This window comes from Osmerus eperlanus, chromosome 6 (genome assembly GCF_963692335.1).
Source record: "Osmerus eperlanus chromosome 6, fOsmEpe2.1, whole genome shotgun sequence".
Taxonomy (NCBI): domain Eukaryota; kingdom Metazoa; phylum Chordata; class Actinopteri; order Osmeriformes; family Osmeridae; genus Osmerus; species Osmerus eperlanus.
In genome coordinates, this window is record NC_085023.1 from 11,789,756 (window position 1) to 11,812,963 (window position 23,208).

Consider the following 23,208-nt stretch of genomic DNA (forward strand, 5'->3'; position numbering starts at 1 on the left):
CTGAAACTGTCTGTCTGTCTGTGTCTGTCTGTCTGTCTGTCTAAGGTGTGTTTAAGCATCCTCAACACCTGGCACGGGAGACCCGAGGAGAAGTGGAACCCACATACCTCTAGCTTCTTACAGGTGAGATGCGCGCGCGCACACACACACACACGCACTCCTAATCAGGCACACACACACACACACAATCCTTCAGTTCCATAATGAGATTGGCTCATCGCAGCCCTGAGCACTGTGTCAATAGTGATAGTATTATTATTACCCTGTCTAAACCTGACCTCAAGGGGCTTCGGTATTATTAGTTTGACTGTTTTGACGGCTCCCTGAAAGCTCATCGGTTGGACTCTGTGTTGGGCAAACTTTAGTCTTTACTTCGGATCATTCCGTAACCCCAGGCGACACTCCGACACTCCCTCGGTAGGTGTGTGCGAGCGCGCCGCGCAGGCACACACACTCATCATTGGCATGGGAGACGCGCTGCCGCCCGTGCACAGAGCATCTTCATGATCCCGTCAGACACGCTGCCTTTCACCGGGCCTGTGTACGCACGACGCAGCAAGTCGTTCTCCATGTCTTATCGATCCAAGCAACAAGCAAGCAATATGCTCCCTCGTTGTTTCGCTCGCTCGCTCTCTCTCCTCTCCCTCTCTCTCTCCCCCTCGCGCTCTCTCTCCTCTCCCTCTCTCGATCTCTCTCCTCTCCCTCTCTCGATCTCTCTCCTCTCTCGATCTCTCTCTCTCGCTAGTTCTCTATAATTTCCTCATTTATGGGGTTGAAGAGTTCATAGAGATGTTTCCATCGATTATCATTCCAGTCAGTTCACCGGATCAATAGTGCAAAACCAGAGGGGATGATGTGGGGGCGGGGCTGGAATCAAGTGGTAATCAGACATGGTTGATATTGGATATCCCATCTAGGTTCAGCCGGGCTGCGAGGGGAAGGGAGATCTGGGTCGATGTCAGGGCCCATGCGAAGGTCCTTAAAAGCAAGTCACTTTTTGTGAGGTGGCTACCCTTGCTCTTCTATTGACACGGGTACCAGGCTGGTTATCTGACGGGTTAACCCTCCCCCTCCCATCCACCCCCACCACCCCGTGTTTAAGAGGACAGGCGCTGAGACTGGGCCTTAGCAAGAGAGACATGTACCCCTTCTCTTTAAGAAACGCCGGGGCATTCATAAAATCTTTAATGACAATGTAATTACACATTATAATTTTTTTTCTAATTGAATTTCATGATATACCGCGATGAGATTATGCTTTTTTTTGTGGTGGTGGTGGGGTTGAAGATCTCTTCTTCTCGGTGTCGTCCTGTCACGCTTTGCTGCCTGGCTGGAGGGATCACCGCTCTCCCTCCCTCCCCTCACTCAGGCCCTCCCACCTACATGGCGCTTTTTCCTTCTCCTGGCACGCACACGTTGACCTAATCCTGGCCTCTCTTCTTTCTCCCTCCCTCCCTCCTCTGTTCCCTCCCTCCCTCCCTCCTCCAGGTGCTGGTGTCGGTCCAGTCCTTGATCCTCGTGGCGGAGCCCTACTTCAACGAGCCGGGCTACGAGCGCTCGCGCGGCACCCCCAGCGGCACGCAGAGTTCCCGCGAGTACGACGGCAACATCCGGCAGGCTTCGGTCAAGTGGGCCATGCTGGAGCAGATGCGCAACCCCTCGCCCTGCTTCAAAGAGGTGAGAGAGACCCACCATTTTGACCTCACCTGCTCCCACTGCGCTCAACCCCCCCCTCCTCCTCCTCGCCCCAAACCTTCTACTTTATCCCCTCTTACCCACAGTGCTCTAACCTCTGAATCTGCCTTAAAAGTAGAAACACACCTGATATCACCAGAAACCCTTACTCTCCTTTAAACCTGTCATCCAGCCACCCCCACCACCGCCACCCCCAAATCTCCCAAAGTCAGAGACTGAAGAGGGTTGCACTGCGCCTCTTTCTTCTCCCAGGAGGTGAGAGCTGCCACAGCCTCTGGCTCCAAACCGTGGAACATTCCTCCTGCCCCTACCACCGCCCTTCATCCTAACCTCCGCTCTTCTGGGGAACGCTGGAAGCTTAGTGTCTAGTTTTAACCTCCGTCTTTGAGGCTTGTTGAGAACCTACCGAATCCCCCAACCCTTAGCAGTGTGTGCAGGTGGCAGATATCCTTAAATACCCCTCCAGACTCCCGCCCCTCGCTCTTCTCTACTTCATACTTCAAAGGGGAGTGGTCCCTGGTCCCTTCCTAAGAATCCTCCTTTAAACAGTCCGGAACATTCTGCACACCCTCCTCCGACACAGTACAATCCCACGGATTGATTAGAAAGGATGTGTCTGCTCCTGGGGAGGAGGGGGGGGGGAGTGTTAGCTCAGCAGCCGAACGGACGTTAGCCTTCTCAATCCCTCAGGTAGATGATGTCCTCATTTTGGTGGGTCTCTCTCCATGTCCCGCTCCCTCCCTCGCTCGACTTTCCCTTTATCTATCCGTCCGTCTCTCCCCCGCATCTTTTTATTTTATTTTTGTATTTTGTAAGGGAAGCTACAGAAAGAATGACTCACCGGGGGGAGGGAGAGAGGGAGAGAGGGAGAGAGGGAGAGAGGGAGGGAGGGAGAGAGGGAGAGAGGGAGAGAGGGAGTCGGCTCAAGTCGAGAAAGCTAAGAACGAAACTGACCCAGAGCTGGAGGTCCGGCTCATCGAGGGGAGATGTCTGAGGGTGGTGGCTGAGAGGAGGGGGGAGAGGAGGAGAGCGCCTCCCGATGAACACAACTCCAGTCTGGCTCCTACGTGGCCTGTATCCATCACGTAGCTCGCACACTCAGTCTCTCTCTGTCGCGCGCGTGCGGCGTTACAGGTGCACGCGCTTCATTTCCGCGTCGCATCATTTGAAAGTCAACCCGTCGGCCAGTGCTCCTCTGTACCACCACCAGTCACTGACTTGTCTTTGTCATTTACTGCACTTTAATCTGTGTGTGGGTGCCTGTGCACGTACACCTCAAAAAGTCAGCATTGATTAAAATATTGGATTGAGGGAATGTTAGCCCTGGATGAAAACACCGAATTCAATTAAGATCCCAGATGCTCGCTGTGCTGCCAAGCCCACCTCTGCCTCTGCCAGACAGTAATGCATTTTCCTGCCTCCATCTCTCTCTCTCTCTCTCTCTCTCTCTCTCTCCATCTTTCTCTCCCTCCTTTTTCTCTCTGTTAATCTTCCTGTCACTTATTCGTTCTCTACCTGTGATTCCTCTAGACTAATGTTTTCGTACACCGAGACATCAACTGGATAGACCTGACGCTGGAGAGAGAAAGGGAGGGGGTAAAAAGAGAAGAGGAATAGAGAAGGAAGTGAGGGACTCGGGGAACTGAGTATGTTCTCCTCTCACCTCGCTCAGAAAGGAAACTAGACTGACAGCGATGGCTGGCTAGTCCCCTCCGGCGCGCACACACACACACATCCTCCCTCACGCCCTCATGACCCTCATATCATACAGCATCTATTATATATGACTTCACTTGGACTTCCCACCGAACAGAGAAACCTGATCTCTGGGGGATTACTCGGATAAATGAAGAAACGCTTGGGAATACCTCCAGGATGTTTAGAGAGGGTTAGAAAAACACTTCCATTTTCTAGTCAGGTTGATGTTCGAGCTACACCAAGCGTGCTCCTGTTTTGTTTTGTTTTGGTCAGGTTGTACTTTTTACAGTCCATTTATGAATCTCAAGAACAGAGGCATACCCGTGACCCCCCCCCCCACACACACACACACACACAAACGGACAGCCTTAGCCACATCACCCACCGCTCCTAGTGGAATTCCATTCTCTGCGGAGAGAGGGCCTCATCGGTGTGTCTGCTGTGGTCTGGGGGTGAAAATAGCCGCTCTACACAGCACATTGGGTGCTGTGCAGCAAAATTGCCCGTGGATTAGAACCAAGGAGCACAGGGGGGAAATGGCAGGTCTTGGTAACAGCTCCTGAATAAGGGAGCGCGCCAGCCAGGCAAAAGCCCCCCTCACCTCCCCCCCACCCCCTCCGACTCGCATACCCCACCCCCACCATCTGAAATTCAATTAGGCTTGTGACACACCCCTCCCGTCGCACAATCCACTCTGCCTCTGGCCTCTTAAGTGCCTGAGCCAAAGGCAGAGACACAGCCGGCATCCACATCCGGGTAGAACCAGGTGGAAGACGCGCTCGCACACCTAAACGCCAAGTCTCCGTGAGGGGCCCGCGTGCACAAACAGGCACGACCCCCCCCACACACAAAAAAAAAAGGGGGGCACTGCGACTTTCATCCCGGTTTGGAGGAGGAAGTCTCTGGAGGAGCAGACGTCTGTTGGAGTTGAACTCGAAAACCTCTCTCTGACACTGCAGACGGCTCTATTTACGTCCCCTCTGGTGTGTCATCGTGTATGAGAATCCAAACTTTCCGCTTCCTATTTGTAGCCTGAAAGCAAAGATTCGGAAGCGAGCCTGCATTATGCACCAGCCGGATTGTCAGGTGGAGTTAGGGACAACAGGTTGCTTGTTGAAATATAGATCATTTCGTGTCTGGTTCTCTTGAGTGTGTGTTTGTGTGAGAGAGAGATACTGTCAGAGCATAGGGAGAACGAGAGTGTTTAGCCTGTCGGAGTGTGAATGGCCCATTAGTGGCTAACATTCTCAGCGACCGCCTCATAATCTGTTAGTACTGTCATTCCCCCGGAAGCGTGGCCATCCCCCGTCCTCCTCCTTAATGGTTCAGTCCACACTGGGGTGAGGGTGACTCCCACAGATCTATCTACCTGACAAACCGGCCTTGTCAATGGATAAATGACAACAGCAATGATGGGAGGCAGGCACTGGGGTCCAACTAAGCAGGCTCATCCTTGTGTTTAGCCCATTTGGCCTTGAACGTGTGTGTATGGGGGGGACTGTGGGTTCGTGATCTCAGGGACCCGCTACCTTACGTGCTCCTGTGTTCATTTGCCGTGTAAACATGACAATGATTCAGCAACGAGCGGGACCGCACGCACACACCTGCAGCACGCACCGAATGTGGCTTGCTCACGCGGTCAAATGAAATGAGTCATTGTGTTGACACTCCATTATGGTGCATTATTGATGGGTTTTAGTGAGACACCTTCGCCCAGTGGGACCCAGCCAGGCCATGGTGTGTGAAACCTGCTTAACCCAGCCTGGTTAACGCTACACCAGCTGGGGGGGGGGGGGGGGGCAGCTTGTTGCCACGGTGCAGTTCGCTAGGGGGAGAGAGGGTTTTAGGGAAAGATCTAGCTCCTGGTTCTCGTGACTGAGAGAGCTTTCTGCTTCTCTCTCAAACACGCACACCCAAACACACACACCCACACACTCTCACCCGCACACACACACACACACACAGCTGAACACGGAGGTAGGGAAAAGCCAAGAGCGGAGCAGCGATGTGCCTCTGCCGCCTGGGTTGCCATGGCTACGCTGGCAAGGAAATTGATCACTCCCAGCAAACCCCCCCCCCCCTTCCATCTCCTTTTTTATCTCCCATCTCTTCCCCTCTTCCACACTTGCTCACACTCATATTCTCAGTCTCTTCTCTCTCTCACGCACACACACAGCTCGGTGGCAGCCAGCACTTTCCTCTGCCGATGAGTTAAGGGTGTCATAGAGACATCGGATGGGGGCTTTAGAATGTCACTTTTTTAGTCACAGATAGCTCGGTGACGGATGAGAACGAGGTGTGGGGGGAAGGGGGGGGGGGCGGGGCATTGGGAACATCTCGCACTGGTGAGAGGAAAAACCATGTGAGATGTCCATAACCATGATTGAGGATGCGGGCATTCAATGTCTCTGTCTCGCCAACACACACACACATTATACCTTCAATGTCTTTACCACACCTCCCTACGCACACCAAAACACTCCATCGCTGTCTCACAGACACCACTGGAGGCAGGGCCTGTTGTGTCGAGGTCGGCGCGAATAAAGCCGGCCTGTTCCTCCCTGCCTCACAGACCGCCATCCAGAGGACAAGTCTTGCCATCTGCTTGTGCCGCCTGTGCCCAGCTGGGGAAGCAAACCCTGCCCCCCCCCTCTCTCTCTCTCTCTCTCTCTCTCTCTCTCTCTCTCTCTCTCTCTTTCTCTCTACAAAACCACTGGAACCACTGTGAATACACACATTCACTCTCGCGGAAGCTAGTGTCAGAACGCATCAACCAGGCTCTAAACGCGTCACGTACAAGCACGGCAACCACTTCAAATCCTTACCGGATCTCATTTCCTGACGTGAGCGAGTTGAGGCCTGGGAGATGGACTGCCTGCGCTGTGGCTCGCGTCTCCATCACTCACTCCTCCGTCGCCGTCTTATCCAGCGGCCTCGATCTCCCTTCCGAATACATTGTTCTGCAGGTTGCTAATGCGCTTGTAAAGGCGTTCACAGCTCAAATAGCTAATTAGCCGTGAGCCACTGCGGGATGAGCAAGTTGTTAGCACCGAGATGGACAATTGTGTTATCATCCGTGTACGTCTCATTTGGTAACGTGTACGCAAGTTATCCCTGTTGCGATACCTTTATTATTAGCCCATCCGTTCAGTAGAGCTACCGCAGGCCTAAAGCTCTTGGGAGGGATGTAAGCTCATTCTTCTTTCTTCCAAGCTATTACCTGTTATCCAGTCAGGGTTAGATTGGCGCCGAAAAGTATGGGAAGAATGAGACTCGAATCATTCGCGAACCCGTGGAGCTTTTTCCGTAATCTGAGAGGACAATCTGAGAGGACAGATATCCTCTCTTTAGATGGTGAATCTGTCTGCACGTGTTCTGGGTGAGCTGGAGAATCTCGATTCCACCACCCCACACCCAGACAGCCAGTGGGGATATTTACGGTTTAGTCTAAGACCTGAGCGTTCAGGTCACGGTCACGTTGAAGCGGTCACGGTGACCACGAAGACGAGGAAAGGGAGGGGGGGGGGGGACAGAAACTTCTTAAATATCCCTGACATGATTCATTCTTACCCATGACATATACACTCCCCTTGCCCGCTGGATTAATGAGTGGGACAGCATAGCCTAAAAAGGTCACTTAGTTCATACTGAAACGGGGGCATGGACTCACCAGACCGTGTATCGCGTGTATCTAGGCATGTATTGGTATGTGCATGTTTGTGTGTTTGTTCTCGTGTGTGTGTCATTGGACGTTTTTAAAGGTCACTGGTCCGATTCACGCCCCCCACTCTGATGAGCACGCGCGGTAGCATGTTCAGAAACTGGGAGGAGGTGGAACGCCCAGGTCTCCCACCCCCCTGAACACGCTGGGATCTCTGCACACACATCCCCCTCCATGGCTCCGCGTCCAGCCTGGGCAGGGTACAGTTGGTGCACGGAAGGCGGTTTGTTTGGGGGGGGGGGGGGGGGGGGGGCGACATGAGAGATCGCTCTCGTTCACGTCAGGGTGACCTTGAAGCGTTTCCCCGGCAATCAGTGGAGAGGGAGGGGGAGGAGGGGGGGGGGGGATGGCGGCGGCGGCTTCGAAGAACTCGTTAGAAATAACTCAAGCAGGAGAGACTGAGGGAGGGAAGGAAGGGGGGGGGGGGGAGGAGGTGCCAGATGGAGAGAGAGAGATGGTGTGAGAGGTGGAAGGGTACGGGAGAAGGATAGAGGTAGGGAAGAGAGGAACTGAGATGCGAGAGGAGGGACGGAAGAGGTCGAGTGGAGGAGCTGTCGTCTTCTCTCGCTCTCGTCTCCAGAGTCTCCGGGTCCTGCTGGATAGCAGGGGCAGCAGTCCGGATGGGAACTCCTCCTCCACACAGTAGCTGCCGGGGAAAAGGGGACGTGGTGAACAGTTACCGCATCATCCCAGTCCACCCACCCTGGCGACTGTTGCTAGGAGAGGGAAGGGAGGAGTGGGGGTTTTAGGGAGGGGCGGGGGTGGGCTAGAGGGGTTGATTGTCAGATTGACAGAACCCATTGTGTGTGTGTGTAGATCACAGAACAAGGTCTGTTGTGACGTCCGAGCCAGGCTCATAAATGCACCTCCCCAGTAATAAACTCGGGAGAGAACTAGGCAGAGAGATACAGAAGCTAGCCAACTCTTCTTTTATTTCACTTCCCCCCCCCCCCCCCCCCCCAAATAATTAAAACTGTCTGGGTAGTTACAGTTTAATACTGAAGGTAATCTTTAATGTGATCTAAACTGACTCCCGTTGGAGAGCTGTTTCTAATTCCACACCTCTCCCTTTCCCATCGTATCGTTTTTTTGTTTCTGTGATGTATGCCTTTGGCAGTTTCAATTGCAATATTAGTTTGATTAAATTGAATTGGTATCGAGTCATTTTTCTGGACATGCGTATGCCTATGGTACTCTGGTTGCATTGCCGTAGCCAGTCCACCCAGCCCTCAGTCACAATGTCTTTGAGTGAAGCAGGATAAACTGCGCACAGGCTGGTCGATTTGAGCGTGCACGCAAACACACGCTCATTCACACTTTCACGCTCTCTCACACCTCCAGACACACACACTATCTAGTCCTTTATTTTCATTTTTTTTGTTCTTCCGACCTCTCTCTCTAACACACACACACAACCTGATGCGATGAAACAAAGACTGTAGCTCAGAAAGCAAGCCCCATCGGTATACAGTACAGCACATGTGCCCGTCGACGCAATCTCAAGCTCGCTTGACAACCGCCCTCTCCAGACAACAGACAGCCGAGGGGGGGAACGCGGTTGAAGCTCAGGCTCTGTTCCAGCTCCTCCAGTAGGAAGGGAGCGTTTTCTATTTATTTCAGCTCCCCCCACTTCAAAGCGGCCCGTCTGCACTGCTCCCAGCCAGAGCGAGCCTGCCTCCCCCTGCTGCTTGGCAGCACGGAGGACGACTTGAAAAGTTTCCTCACAACCCGCTTCTGTAGCTTCCCCAAAGTTACTCGGAGGAATGGTGGGAGAATTGAGTGTCCCCTGCCCGATCGTAAATCTACCTGAAAGAGCACAGTGAGGGAGCCAGGATTCATTTACTGGTATTTAGTTGTGAGGGGAGGGGGGTTGTGTGTACAGACATTATTTTTCTTCTTAATAAAAATATATTTTTATACAGTTTTCTCATACCTAACGTGGCGTGAACCTCTGGGGTTGGAACTGTGGTTTAGTCACGATACTCAGAATTGAAAGATGTGGTTTTAGGCGGAGTTGCGGGGGATAAAAGGCATCAATTCATCATCCTTGATGCCGCTAATGGTACCTACTGGCCACGGAGCCGAGTGACTCACACCGTCCATGTCTGATGGCTGAGCCAGAGGTGACCTTTCAACATGGGAGGAGGAGGAGGCCACGCGTTTGCATGCGCTTGTCGTCGTCGCCGCCGGTTTCGGACGCAATCTTTGTGGGACCTGTGTTCTGACCTTGCCTGCACTTCCAGGTGATCCACAAGCACTTCTACCTGAAGCGGGCGGAGATCATGGGGCAGTGTGAGGAGTGGATCGCCGACATCCAGCAGTACAGCACCGACAAGAGAGTGGGCCGCACCATGTCCCACCACGCTGCAGCTCTCAAGGTAACCACGCACACCTCTGTTCACTTTGCTTATCCCGGCGAAACGGCCACACGCTGGATATACAAAATATATACCAACTCCCATTTTTGTTTGTAAAGCCCTGTTTTTTGTAAGCCTAATGATCCGAAGGGCTTCACAGTTGGTTTGCACCAGTAACCAACCCCTCAGAGAATACCGCCAGGGTTTTACTTTACCAGACGGCGAATTGTACCACCAATTTCACACTTTTTAACAGGCACATACTGTACACACACACAGCTTTGGTACTAGTCCATGTTGTGTTAATGAAGTGTGAATAGTCTGCAGAGGACAACATCCCGGGTGTTTACACTGGGCCTCGACAGGTCCTGATTCATCACTCCCAGACGGCTCCCCTCGTTCTCACACACTTCCGAGACCGACTGAGCCAGCCGTGCAGGAGCTGATAACGCGCGCGCACACACACTGTCCCACTGGTAGCTGTTCTCTCTGGCAGTGAACAACCACCACAATTAATATCTACAGTAAATAATCCCTGCAACACTGATAACGACTGCACAGAGAGCCTACATTTCAGGCCTTGTGCTGTGGACGTCGCAGGAGCCAGGGTGTTGTTCAGAGTAGGGGTAGTAGATTGGACTGGTTATCAGGTCCGTGCATCATGGTGTGTCAGCAAACATTGCCCCCCCTGGATGTTCAGGGTGGTTTTAGTGCCTATTCCTCACAGTCACCTTAGCCACCAATTGACTGCTAGTCTTGGGTTCACATTTGTGTTCATTTTGCCTGTCCTGGCCTTTTTATGTTGTTGTAAATGGTTATGTTTTACCATTGCTGGGTGTTTAAGGGCATAGTTTAAAGAAGGGAAATGTGATCCTTCATCTCCGGTGGTGCTTAGTTTTGCCTAAGTGTTCTCATCCCCTGCCCAGATACCACCCATCGGCTCAGATATTCCTCAGTGTCCACCTGTAGTTTCATTTGTGTATTTGTTTGTTTCGTCCCCCTGCTCCTTCGAACATGACTAGCATTCGTTAAGTCGACTGTCCATCGAACCATTTAAATGCAGCGCAGCCGTACTTTTGAACTCATCTCTGGCCCCTGTCTCTGCCCTCTCAGCGTCACACGGCCCAGCTCCGAGAGGAGCTCCTCAAGCTGCCCTGCCCAGAGGGCCTGGAGCCCGACGCCGAGGAATTCTCAGAGAAGACCACCGCCCTCATGGTCAAGGAGCAGCCCAATCAGGATGCGGAGAAGCCAAGCGGCAGCCAGGAAGGCCACTGCAGCGAGGGCCAGCTATGAGCCCCGCCCCCCCCTCAGCACCTGTCCCGCCCCTTTTAGCAGTGGCCACTCCTCCTCACGACTATTACTATTGTTATTGAATAGACTTGACGGCTTTGAAGCACAAGCCACCATTTTGTCAATATTTGTATGTAAGAATCTAATTATGTAATAGCTGAAAAAGAGAGGACCGGGGAAATGCGACAATATGAAACCGCTTACAAAACGACAAAAATAAGACAAAAACTCAGAACTATGCTATGCCCTTAAGGAAACAGTCAACAAAAACGAAATTATCTTTTATTTACCTGTAAAAGAGTGTAAACTTTTGTGCTTTTTTCCAATTGTGAAATAACCACTGATTGGTATGTTATTAAACTTGTTTATGTATACATAATGACAGAGCAAATCACAGAATATATAAGGGAACTACCTTTAGAGAAGAATGTTTACTGAATGTTAATTTCCTTTCCTTTTTTTTCTTTTTTTTTTTTTTTTCTTTTTTGGACTGTTAGCGCAAGGACAGTTGTAACCAAGAATATATTGGTCATTCTTTAAGAATACTATTTAAAATCCGAGAAATAAGGACACACACACGTACACTTTCCTGAATTTGAGAAATATTCTGGTTTCCCATTGACATCGCTTATTTGATTTCTACAGGAAACTGTAAACTTCAATAAAGGCTGAAATGGACATTCTTAACTGCTATGATGTTATCCCTTTTACAGGTTGTTCTGAAATGCTATGAACATGTTTTTTTTCTGCCTCACTAATTCTGAATGCAAGTTTAATAAATGCAACCTGTTTTACTTTGCCCGGATATATAAATTGATACGAATTTGTAGATCACAAGAGTTTGTATGTAAGATGCAATTGGGAGATGAACGTGTATGAAGGCTTGTGCATGTGTGTTTACCTGTGTGTGCAAAAATCCCGGTGATATACAAAGCTGTGATGTGCCTTTGATCTACATCATACCACAAAAAAATTCTAATACAATTTATTTCTACAATTTAACTACTCAGCTCCTTGCAAAAGAAAATAAGAACTGCTTTGATCTTTTTTTTATGTTGATTCCAAGTGAAAGAAAATGCACTTTCTATTTTACTCCCAGTACAGCCACATACTCCTTTTGGTAGGACATTAAATGGAGCTTGAAAATGTGGATTGATTGTGCGAATGCTTTTTTTTTTTTTCTGGGGTTTTGAACAGCACTTGGACTTGACCCTGTTATCTAAATAAGAAATAAGAGCAGCAAAAACATACCACCAATCCACCCGGGAGAATGGGTACCACACTTAAGGTCCAGGGTGGTTTACCAGTGGGTTCATTCACATGGGTTTCATATCAGTAGACTGGACTGAAGTTACTGAGGACGGAACTTTGAACGGATTTTTGAACAAAAATATCTGCTTGGATTTTAGGGGATTTGATATTTTGCATCCTATCTCCAAAAACGGCAGTCCAGTTACAAAGAAAACATTATCCTTGATACAGGGAAAAAAACCTACATGACAACTCGACAGAGTTGTTTTGCCACTACACACATGGATTATGATGTACAAGAGACGATGGGAAAAAGCTTGCTTGATGTGCTTGTGATTTATTATTTATTCCCCTACACTTTAGAACTCCAAAGCAAAATAGAAAAAACTACTGGAAAATGCATGTAGAAATGTGTAAAGCATAGCATGTAAAAGTTAAACGCTGTGTATGTGACAGAGCCCTATGGGCTCACGTCAGCAGGGGTTATGTACATGTCACGACAAATTTACAGTTGAAGCTGTATGAGAAGCTACATTCACCCACCACTGGTTGTCTCACAACTCAAAATGAGTTTTAAAGCAATGACTAAGTCTAGTCTAGTCTGGTCATATGCCAGACTGAGTTTACTGTCAAAAGTTGGTGGGTAGTTGTATTAAGTGTAAGGCTAACACCGTCATGCTGCTCAAACCTCGAGTACGATTTTTGTTAAGCAATTTTTAAAGCTCATGTTATCACTTTAAATATATCATACTGGCTGTAAACCTCCCCCATCTCAAGCGAGAGTTAAGTTGAGCGTGTTGCTCAACTACATTCTCTACTCAGCTTCGAGTGTTCAAACGTTGTCAAAGAAAGATTGTGTGGTGGAATAGCTCTGTGCTGCTGGACTAAGGCAATGTTTCTGCAGTACGGTACAGTACAATGTGAAGTACTGCAGGCAGCCCTGGTAAGCCACTTCCAACACAAATAATTCAGACGGCAACAAGGAAAGTCAACATTCTCCTCTGTAAACTAAGAACAAACAAACGGTGGCGTCTGAGGATTTTTTTTTAACGATTTCTCATCACACTGTTCAAGCAATCAATGCAAGAACAGTGTGTCCCGAGTATTGAAGAATCTGTGTGTTGTGGAAAGTGCGTGCTCACCTGCTTGATGGAGTATGGATGCTAAATTTGACAGCCAAGGCTTCAAACAGCCTTTGTAATACGGTTGGTGTCAGTCTTTGAACAGCAAATCTTTTGTTTCCAACCCTTGAAAAGCAAGTCTTGAAAAATATACAATGGTTCTCATCGGACAACGGTGTGTCCTTGACAGCTCTGTAAATTAAACACTTGTGTCTGGGGAGAGTAAATCACAGTGTGAAACAGCTTTTGTTCACCTTGGCATTGTGTGGGGGTCTCTTGTTTACTTCTAAACATTTGTTTAAATTTAACTTTTAAATAGGGTATCCCATTGAGAAAACAAATCTTGCTTGCAAGGGAAAACTGCATACAAAAGTTGTAAAAATCACTTAAATTCTAATAGTAAAGTAAGAATAAAATCTAATAAAACAATTACAAGCATCTGAATATAACTCCCTCCAAGTAAATCCTTCAATTTGACCAATGGCAATCAAGTGTCTTGTTTAAGAGCTTGTTCCATAGGGTAGGTGTAGCATTAATAAAATACAATGTGTTATAAGTCGAGTGCTGATCTGAGTCTTAGTATAATGAGTGTATAAAGTTCCAAAGTGTGTCCTAATATAATTACGTGTCTAAAGGGAAGTTGTCTATTGAAGAAGCCTGATGATCGCACGATAAATCAATCTTGGTGCTTAGAGTTGGCTCCAGCCTAGGTTATAGTACAGTGATGTGCACTAAAATATCACCTGTTATAACGGACAGTGCACTGTAGTAGACTGCATTGAGTGGCTTAAGTATGTGTTAGAAGCATCATAGAGGGGGTCCACATAGTCAAACACTGGTTCTGAACAATGTGTTTTCTCCTGCTTGGTTTTACTCAGCATCTTGATAAGCTCCTCCACTGCCATCTTTGGCAGTTTGGAGAAGAGTATATTGGTTTTTATCAGCATTTGACACCCGTTTTAACTCCATGAGGGATTTCTGCAAAACAATAAAAGCAACTAGCAGTTCAGCGATAGTCTGTTCAGCCATGGGGAAACAGTATACATTCCTGTGTCATTCGTGTAATCTGGACCCATGATCAAGCCTTGAAGGGCTCACTAGTTAAACACAGATCTGTGAGAGACATTCCTCCCCAACTATCTTCATGCTGGTCCAAACTAATACTGTGGACAACAAGTTATTTAGGTCTGACTGAATAATATGGTATTTTAGTTGTTCTGAAGTACATAACCTGCTTTCCAGACCATTGCAATAAAAATGTGTCAATGGTTCCACAATCTACTGGGCAGCAAGTTGCGAGACAAAAAGGTCAAATGTGTTGTCGTTTTTCCAGATGTTTTGTCCCAAACTAATCTTAGGTTGGGCATACGAGGAATGAGACACCTATGGTAAAAAAACATGTTTCAAATAAAAAGCCTTTCACAATGAAGAATAGATAGTGAGCATTTTAAGACCCTCTACTTTGCCTGTGAAGGTTTTCATAACAAGCTTAAGTGCTCATCTTAAATGTCATGCTCGAAGAGGATAGGGATAAGAAGGGAGAGTGGGGTTGGTTGGGGAGAGGAGTGTGAGGGAAACAGACCTTTAACAGAATCCTCCGTGCATCGAGAAAAACAGCCGAGAGCTCTATCAATGTGCAATGCTACTGCCGGGGCGCTGAATCATTTAGATGTTGTTTTTGTCTCATGTCAAACTCTGGGCTTACTCACTAGCGCTATCTCCAGGAGCGCCACACTCTCTCACTGGAGCTGAACCACTGGGTGTTTGTGTGTTCGTATGAGTGTGTTCGTATGAGTGTCTGCGTACGTGTGCATGTGTTTGGACAGGGAAAAGGTCAGGAGTGTGATCATTTTTATTAAACTGTCAAGCACAACATCACTTATCCTGCTCACTGTGATTTTTCATCTGGGGACCTCTGGACACTTATGACCATAGTTCTCCCATGTGAATGAAATGAGTGGGAACATTGTTATGAGTTATGTATCATCACTAATGTTTTCTCATCCCATGACAAACATGGGGGGGATGCCAGAATCTATTCCTTTTGTCATTATGATGCACACTTACCCTGACCTGAAGCTTTCATGTTGCTCTTTTTTTGTTGTTCAGACCTCTGGTATCCTCTGACAGTTGGCCACCATTTAGTGTATTCACATTACAGGATTCAGTAAATCTGAAAACGTGTTTTACTCCTTAAAATAACCAACAGAGTAGAGACAGGTCAAAGATGGGGTTCTACAATATAATATGATCCTTATGTAACAGCTTCCCTAGTAGTTCTCACCTGCTGTCGTTTACTGCTTGCAGTTGAGTTTGGCAGTTTACTTGTGACAAATATCTTTTTATTGACATAGGCTTACTTAAAGTGAAGGACTGCATGGCAAGTAAATTGATATTTAAAAAAAGGCTTGACCTTTGATTGCATTAGGGTATGCACGCAGCTAACACCAGTAAGTAACAGGCAACTAATCGATCATGTTTTCAATGCATTAGTGTAGTTTGTATATTTTCCACTCTGTAATCATCTTGTAATTTTTGCTGTCAACAAATAAACACGACCATAAAATGACTACGGTCCCTGACCAAAGCGTCCTCCTGATTAGCTTTCCCATGATGCAATGCGAATCTGTCATGGCTGCTCACTGATGCTACCTGCAGCACATGGGCAGATATAAACAAATTATTACAATTGAAATATAAACGCGGTCATTATAACAGTAAAGATATAAATCGGAAATTCAGTTTTCTTCTCACTCTGGTCCAAAAGTGCCATAGACGTCATCAGAATAAACTTGCTTTTGACGTTTAAGATGGTGCGGGACGTAGAGATTCCCGTGCTCCGAGGTTTTCTGACAGCAAGCGAGGCAGCGGAATGGAAGCAGAATATTTTCAGCTCTGCAGGTGAGAAAACGGAATTCCGCAGTTATTGTTTGGATGTGTATGTGTTATTTATGTATGGTATGTAATGATACGAACGTATTAGTGCAGTATTCAGAATAATTATATCGAATGTACCCCATTTCAGCATCTTAACTTGTAAGTGAACATAGCTTCTGACCGGTTCTTAACCGGCACCCGTCGCAAAGCTGATGTGAAGCCGGCGCGCTGAAGGAATGCTGACAATGGTCTTACGACCAATTTTGTACTTCTGCAATACCGTATTATTGGTTTATTATGCTGTGACTTGGTATTCTATATGCCCTTATGTGGCAAGTAATCTGTCAACCGTTAGCTCTTTAGCTTGCTAAGCTAGCTAGCTACATACAGTACCTATACAGCACGCGGAGCATCATCCTCGAGTAGGTTTCTTTGCAGCGTAGTTGTGTGGCAAGATCGATGTTAAGTTTTCACTGGATTGGAATGGGAGAGTCTGAGTTGGTAGTCCCTGGCTCTTTGCTAAGAAGAGTTAATACTCAGATACCACTCTTGGTCAAAGTAGCTTACACATGCCGTTAAGATATAAACTAAAACCAGCTAGACGTTCACAGGTGGTTGATGACATGATAAGACTGGATGCTTGACAGTCACTTTGACATCTCCGCGCGCCCCGCATCTATCCCAATGTTGCCCGAAATTTTAGATAAGCAATGATGTTATTTATGTAAGAGCTGGTACAACTATCTACTTCTTAATAATAATTAATCGTTACATACAAGTTTAAAATTAATGGTACAAGTTTTCACGATGAGCATTGTATCGCATTGTACAACATAAAATGGTATGCGATTAACGCACATGGCAAGTCATAGAAACCCGGTGTAGTCATTGACTTGTATGTGAAGTGACATTTGTCGCAGTCAAGACAATTCAGCAAGCACCCAAGGCGTAGATTTTGCTTGTTCAAGTGAAAAGTACAGTACTTAAGGACAGCACGTGTTGTGTATTCCTGTTTATTAAGATTACTGTTGTCTGCATTCTAAGCTGCACAGATAAATATAATGCAGCTTTATGACGGCGCAAGAATCCAACCGCAGAAATTAGGTATCTCCCAGGACAGAAGCAGGGGGCTGTTCTTGTCATTAGTTGAAGACAGTTGTCAGTCTATTGTCTGCATAGATTGCCAGTTATTTCCATAAATAAGTTCCAAAAATATGAATAGGGACTAAATGATCTGTGTGTGCTTGAGGCGGTTTGACAGTGTCCTCTTATTGCACCCAGATACAAAATGTAATACTAAACCTGCTTCTGTTATGTGGCACACAGCCAAATTATCAAATAATAAATCATTTGTTTGCATGCCCTTACATTAATTACTGCTAATTGCAAAGCTCTTTTGAATTACAGTTTAATTTAGGGGCATCCACTACCATGCTTTCCATAATTGCTGTTCTTCAACCAAGCTAAAGAGTAGCTGACATGTTATTAACAGGCTACCGCTGCCCTCGACCTTAGGCTTTAATTTTCTCACTCATACTATCTCTCCCTCTCCCTCCCCTCTCCACCCCCCTGGCTCTATGCTATTACTGCCAGTGGGTTTCATTAGATGGGTACAGCACAGGTGAAAAATCACAACACCTTACAGACAGTGTTGCGATAACTTATAAAAAAAAGGGGGGGGGGGGGGGGTTCTAAGGTAGAAGCTATGGCACACTTTCATAATGCAAGTAGGCCACTTGGACTTGCATTCCATTCTAGGAAAGGGCTGTTTCTTCATTTGGAGGCTGCTGCATAACTAGGATGTATTTTGACTGATGATGACTTTTATGATAAAAGACATTCAGTGAGGTCATAGTAAAATGTATTTTGAGTGTGGGGGGGGGGGTGCTGGGACTTGTCTTCAGAGGATGCAGTGTTATTTTAGTCTCTGAACAGTCCTTGGAACTATCATTAAACATCCCCACTGTCTTGTCATCTAAAGCCATAAGCTTCCTTTTTATATATGTATTTTTGGAAGTGTTTGACAGTAAATGTGGTTACAGTTGTACTTGCCTTCATTGGCAGAGACTGTTCCATAATATATTGCCACTCCATCACACGCTACACCCCCCCCCCCCCCCCGTCTCCCCCCGTTCTCTCTCCCTCGCCGTCTTCTGTCTCCCTCCCTCGCCCACACCAACGGAGCGCCATGCAATCAATGCTAATGAGTCCAGCCAGCCTCTGTGCTCAAATAAAGGGCTAATGAAAGCTGCTGAGCGACTGAGGCACAGCGTACCAGCGCAATTACTCCATGGATAAGTTGTCTTGCTCAGCCTCATAGCGAGAGCCATTGACGATAAATCAACATCTTTCCTCTACCGTCCCTCAGTCTTCGTCTGCAACACGTGACCACGTACCGCCATCGGACGTCTACTGGGATTTGCTAAATGCACCCATTTTACTGCATGAGGATATCCAGTTTGATTTTAAAATTGTGGAAAATGATGTGAAACGAGTGTGGGAGGGGGGCTGCAGAGGCCCCCAGAGGGAGGCTTCGCTTCCTCCAGCTTGGCTTAATCAGAAATAGTCATTTCGCGAAGAGCAAAACACATAGATCTAATATACGGCGGTGGCGATAATCGCTATGCTGTTACTTTAGATGTCAAATGACGTGTGTGCTTCCACCAAGTTTAGGAAGGATAATGGTGCCGTCCAAAGTCAAAACCATTTGAGTCATTAGTCACTTCCTGTCTCCCGCTTCCTGTTTTCCAGAGGCGGGCTCTCTGCTCAAGTGCTTGTTGGACGGGGACTACGAGGCGGTGCTGCTGAGTCCGCAGGTGCTGGACCTCCTGGGTGGAGACGGCGGGGCGGGGGAGGGCATCGAGGCCCACCTGGAGAAGCAGGTCCTGGCCTATCTGGCCGACCGCACGGAGGATGACAAGGCAGACAGGTGAGGAGAAGAATGGAGGACGATTGGAAAGGAGAACCGAGGGATTAGAGCCTTGCATCCTGCTCCGATGTAAGAAGTGTAATAATCAGTGGCTCACCGCCACTTTTACAGCTTTTCAACCACTATACAGCCTCTTATCAAGAATTCAGCGCAGGTAGGGAGGAGAATTACCAAGTAGTTCTCTGGCTAAACAGAGCCCATCTGTCTCCTCCCCTCTTTCTTCTACCATGAATTATTAATTTTTAATAAGGACAGCTTAACATCTTCCTCCTGTCTCCTGTGGCGGGAGTTGGGATAGCATCTTTGGGAGAAATGTGAATGTTTCATTGTACTCGTATTGCACCCCCTCCCACTCTGTCACTACGTTACTCACTGTCCCCCCCGGCCTTAGAGGCTGGCCGGAGGTTGTGTGGTGGTCTCGGCCTGGGTGCGGGGGGGTTCGTAAATATCTCAAGAGCCGGGAGGCACATTTAAAAAATCCTCCCGACTCGTTCAGTAGGACACCTATGCTATCTAGGCACAGACTCGGGGCTGAGAAAAGGGACTGTTTGGAAGGGTGTGACTGTCTGTTTCCTCAGGGAGGTGGCTCTGCTGGCCCTGGCTGTCGCCTGTCTGCACCTGTTTGTCCAGAGCAACTGGACCGGACCCCCGGTCACCATCCATGTGGCTGACCTTCTGCCCCCAGCCCTGCTCGCTCAATTCACCGAGGTACTGCTTCACCCCGCACCTTTTGGGGTCATACCAATATCATCTTTAACATGTTTGGGAGAATGGTCCAATCATCCCAAAAATCATAACGCTATTTGGGATTTTCCATTGTCATCCTCCCTCTCTCTTGCTATTTACATCTATTCTGTTCTGTTCTCCTCGCTGACTTATAGCACAGCAGCTTTGAATACTTTATTTCCCTGCGATGTCCGACCATCAGTGCTTGGAAGAGATGCTTTAGATGAGTTCATTTGAAAAGTCTTCCGACCTTAGGGTAATGCAGCGGTGTGCACTTCAGGCGTGTGTGTGTGTGTGTGTCGGCGGGTTGCGAGGTATGATGAATGGCACAGACGAATGACCGCCCCCCCCACACACACACACGCACACACACATCCTCCTCCGCGCCCTTTGCTCTGGGTAATGAGGATGTATAGAGTCGCTGGAGGGAACAAGGGATTTGGGGGAGGAGCGATGGAGAAAGAAGACCCTCGTAATGAACCCCTCTCAGGGGTCCCAATTATGTGGAGAGAGAGGAGAGCACTTTGAACCGGCATCTGATGGAGAGCCCTGGTTGGTGGACGGAATCCCTCCATCACACCAGAGAAGAGACTGATTCTGCTGCCTGACAATTTTCCACTGTGGTGATTTATCGGTCTTGCTCTGTAAAATGACCCCCCTCTATAAACTCCTTTTTATATACTGGCTTTATGGGTGGCCTGAAATCCTGTGGTGAGTGATTCTGGATGAGGATGGCAGCCTTCCTAATGTTGCATTGACTGTGTCTCTTATGACCAATTAGCAAATCAGGTACTGATTGGTTGGAATTGGATTTCAAAGTAGTCAATGTTGATTGGTTGCCATTGAGCCTTACACTCCATGCCAGTCGTCCCTGCCAGTCGTAACGCTCCATCCCCCTCCCTTGTGCCAGCCCCAGGCCCTGACAGACGCCCTCCTGGACAGCCTGCTTCTGGATGGGGAGTCGGTCTACAGCCTGGTGGCCAACCCCTTCCTCCTGCTTCTGGTCAGGGTCCTACTGGTCAACTGCTCTTCTAAAATGGACAGCCTTCAGGTAAGCACTTGTTAAATCCCTCCCTCCCTCACTCACACTCTCTTTCTTTCTTTTGTCACACACACACACGTATCACCATCATGTCTCTCTCTCGCTTCCGCTCTCTCGCTCGGTCTGATTGTCTCCACTCGCGAGCTAATTCTGAGGCGGTTTAGTTCTGTGGAATACAAACAATTGAGATGTAGTGAATCATGGTTTCTGTAAATCTGTATGGGGCTCCTACTGTCGGTGGAACCAGAACCCCCAGAGTATATTATGTCGGTTGGTCGGTTGGTTGGACTTGAATGGAACTTCTTTCTTTCTGAGATAATTTCTTGTAGGAGACACGCACACTTTCATGTTCAGGGACGTCAAGCCCCCCCCCCATTTTAACACTCAGCCTTTAAAATGCAAATGAGTTGAAGGGAATTAATTGCGTCCAGCAATTTCATTGAGCATCGGGGAGTTTGGCTGACTTAACTCAAGGGCACAGTGTCCGTTGCCACACATCCACCCACCCACCTCCTTTCATCCTTCCACCTCCTTTGTTACCACCCGGCCCTTCCCTGTTCATCTTCATCCTTTCTTCCTCAGATGAGACTGGGAGGTGTGCTCGGGTGCACATGCTAGCTTGTTTGTATGTAGGCCGTGTGTGTGTGTGCGGGATGGTGTTCTGTGTGTGTGCACAGCCGTGCCGGGACTATCGATTCGGCGAGAGAAAGACAATTAATGCGCCATAAGGCTCCACGGGCCGGAGGACCGAAGGCTGGCGCGGGCAAACGAGACGGGACGCCGCCGCCGCTCACACGCAAATGAGCTCTCTACACGGTTCACTGCTCCTCGAAAAGTGCGCCCACGAGAGAGGGGGGGCGGAGGAGAGAAGCCCTTACATGGCTGGGAGCTGAGGGTTGGGGGTGGGGGGGGTGGGAGCTGCAAAGACGGAGTTGGCTCTTTCTATAGCTGGGTCAGCACTTCACTATAACACGGTGTAAAACGTGTATTTTTGGGGTTTCTTCTGGGGGGTTTTGTAGGTATGTGGTTGGTCCAGGTTGTTTGACATTTTTGTTGAGTACCTCACAATACAAACTGTCATGTACTTTGTGTGAGCCTCCCCGTTGTGCATTGTAAAGAAGCACTCACCGGGCCTTTTCCACTCCCAGCCTGTCCACTTACCTGCCCGCTCGCTCACTCTCATTCACTCACTCACTCACTCACTCACTCATACATTCTCATGAATGTATTCATTCATTCGCTCAAAACCACTCTCTTGTTCCTGTGCTTCTTATTTTGTATCATACTATACTGCTTCCCCATGTTCCTCGTGTGTGTGTGTGTGTGTGTGTGTAGCTGCTGCCGTGGTGGACCCTGCGCTATCTGAACGTCCACCAGCAGATCCTGGAGGAGCGCTCCCCTCAGCTACTCAACCTGGCTCACGGCTGCTTGGAGAGAGGTCAGTGGTCCGTGTGAGCACACACTCTCTCGCACACACACACACACACACACACGGGCACACAACATCTGTCACACACAGCCGTAGACCACTACCAGGGAGAGCTGCAGAACATACATGGTCTTTGGTCAGAGGGCACACAATAATTGAGCTGTCGTCTGTTACCAGGCAGGGGTAGTCCTGCATCATCCAACTCTAACCTCTTCCAACTATCCTTTTTGAAAACTGCCAAGTGGAAAGGGGTTGTCTCTCCACCTCCCCACACACACACACACACACACCTTGGCAGACCAGCGAGGTAGGCTGGCAGTGTCATTCTGTAAACACAACTTGAGGAGAGTTTAGATTTGGAGAGATGCAACCGTCTTCCCCAATGAGGCATGGCCCTTTTGACGGGCGGTGATGTCACGGCTGTGTTGTGGCAGGAGTCACAGCACTCTTGACAGGCACCGCCATGACATGCACGCCACCGCGACAGCTCTGTTGCTACAGTGACGGCTGTCTCGCTCCACAGACCAGCAGTGTCAGCTGATTACACGGTGTGTGTTTATGTGGACGAAAGTTGTCTCAAACAGTCTGATTTGCAGCTGTCCCTGTTTGTGCTGACCTGTGTACATAAAGGGTTTCTGTGTCACCTGCACAGACAAAGATATACTGTACGTTGTCCAGGCTTTAAGAGAAGCCACCGTCCCTTCCTCTGTGTCTCCCGGGGGCCCCAACAGCGTCCGTGTTGCTGGGTCAGCACGGCAGGGCTTAAGTGGACATCGCTCCTGTAAATTGGAGTCTTCTTTCATTTGCTTGTGCCCTCAGAGTGAAGGGTGGGCGGAAGAAGGCGTTGAGCCGCAGTTGCCGGGTAATTTTCCCTGACAATGTCAGGACTCCAGAAGGGCCCTCTTAAGGAAAAGCGAACTCCAAGGCCTACTGTCGTCTCTGATATTATCTGTTGTGCGCCACTACAGGTCCTGGTGAGGGCTGTGACTTCAATAGGTTGTTTCAATGCTAACAGATGGATACAATAAAAATCCATCCTTTTGTTTTAGTTCCATTATTTCTGCTCCCTCAT

The 23,208-nt window shown here is 48.3% G+C and overlaps 2 protein-coding genes across 2 annotated transcripts in view; both read left to right on the forward strand.

The window, feature by feature from the left end:
* birc6 (baculoviral IAP repeat containing 6) overlaps nt 1-11,560 on the forward strand; it is a 91,947-nt gene extending 80,387 nt beyond the window's left edge. Inside the window, 4 exon segments of the mRNA XM_062463498.1 lie at nt 46-123; nt 1,489-1,677; nt 9,358-9,492; nt 10,585-11,560. Coding sequence (XP_062319482.1) covers nt 46-123; nt 1,489-1,677; nt 9,358-9,492; nt 10,585-10,764 — 582 coding nt within the window. The 3' untranslated portion in view covers nt 10,765-11,560.
* A 4,167-nt stretch (nt 11,561-15,727) lies between these two features.
* ttc27 (tetratricopeptide repeat domain 27) overlaps nt 15,728-23,208 on the forward strand; it is a 65,701-nt gene continuing 58,220 nt past the window's right edge. The window contains exons 1-5 of the mRNA XM_062463497.1: nt 15,728-16,034; nt 18,762-18,939; nt 19,518-19,647; nt 20,576-20,716; nt 22,043-22,145. Of these exons, the coding sequence (XP_062319481.1) occupies nt 15,944-16,034; nt 18,762-18,939; nt 19,518-19,647; nt 20,576-20,716; nt 22,043-22,145 (643 nt within the window). The 5' untranslated portion in view covers nt 15,728-15,943. The remainder of the gene's footprint in view (nt 16,035-18,761; nt 18,940-19,517; nt 19,648-20,575; nt 20,717-22,042; nt 22,146-23,208) is intronic.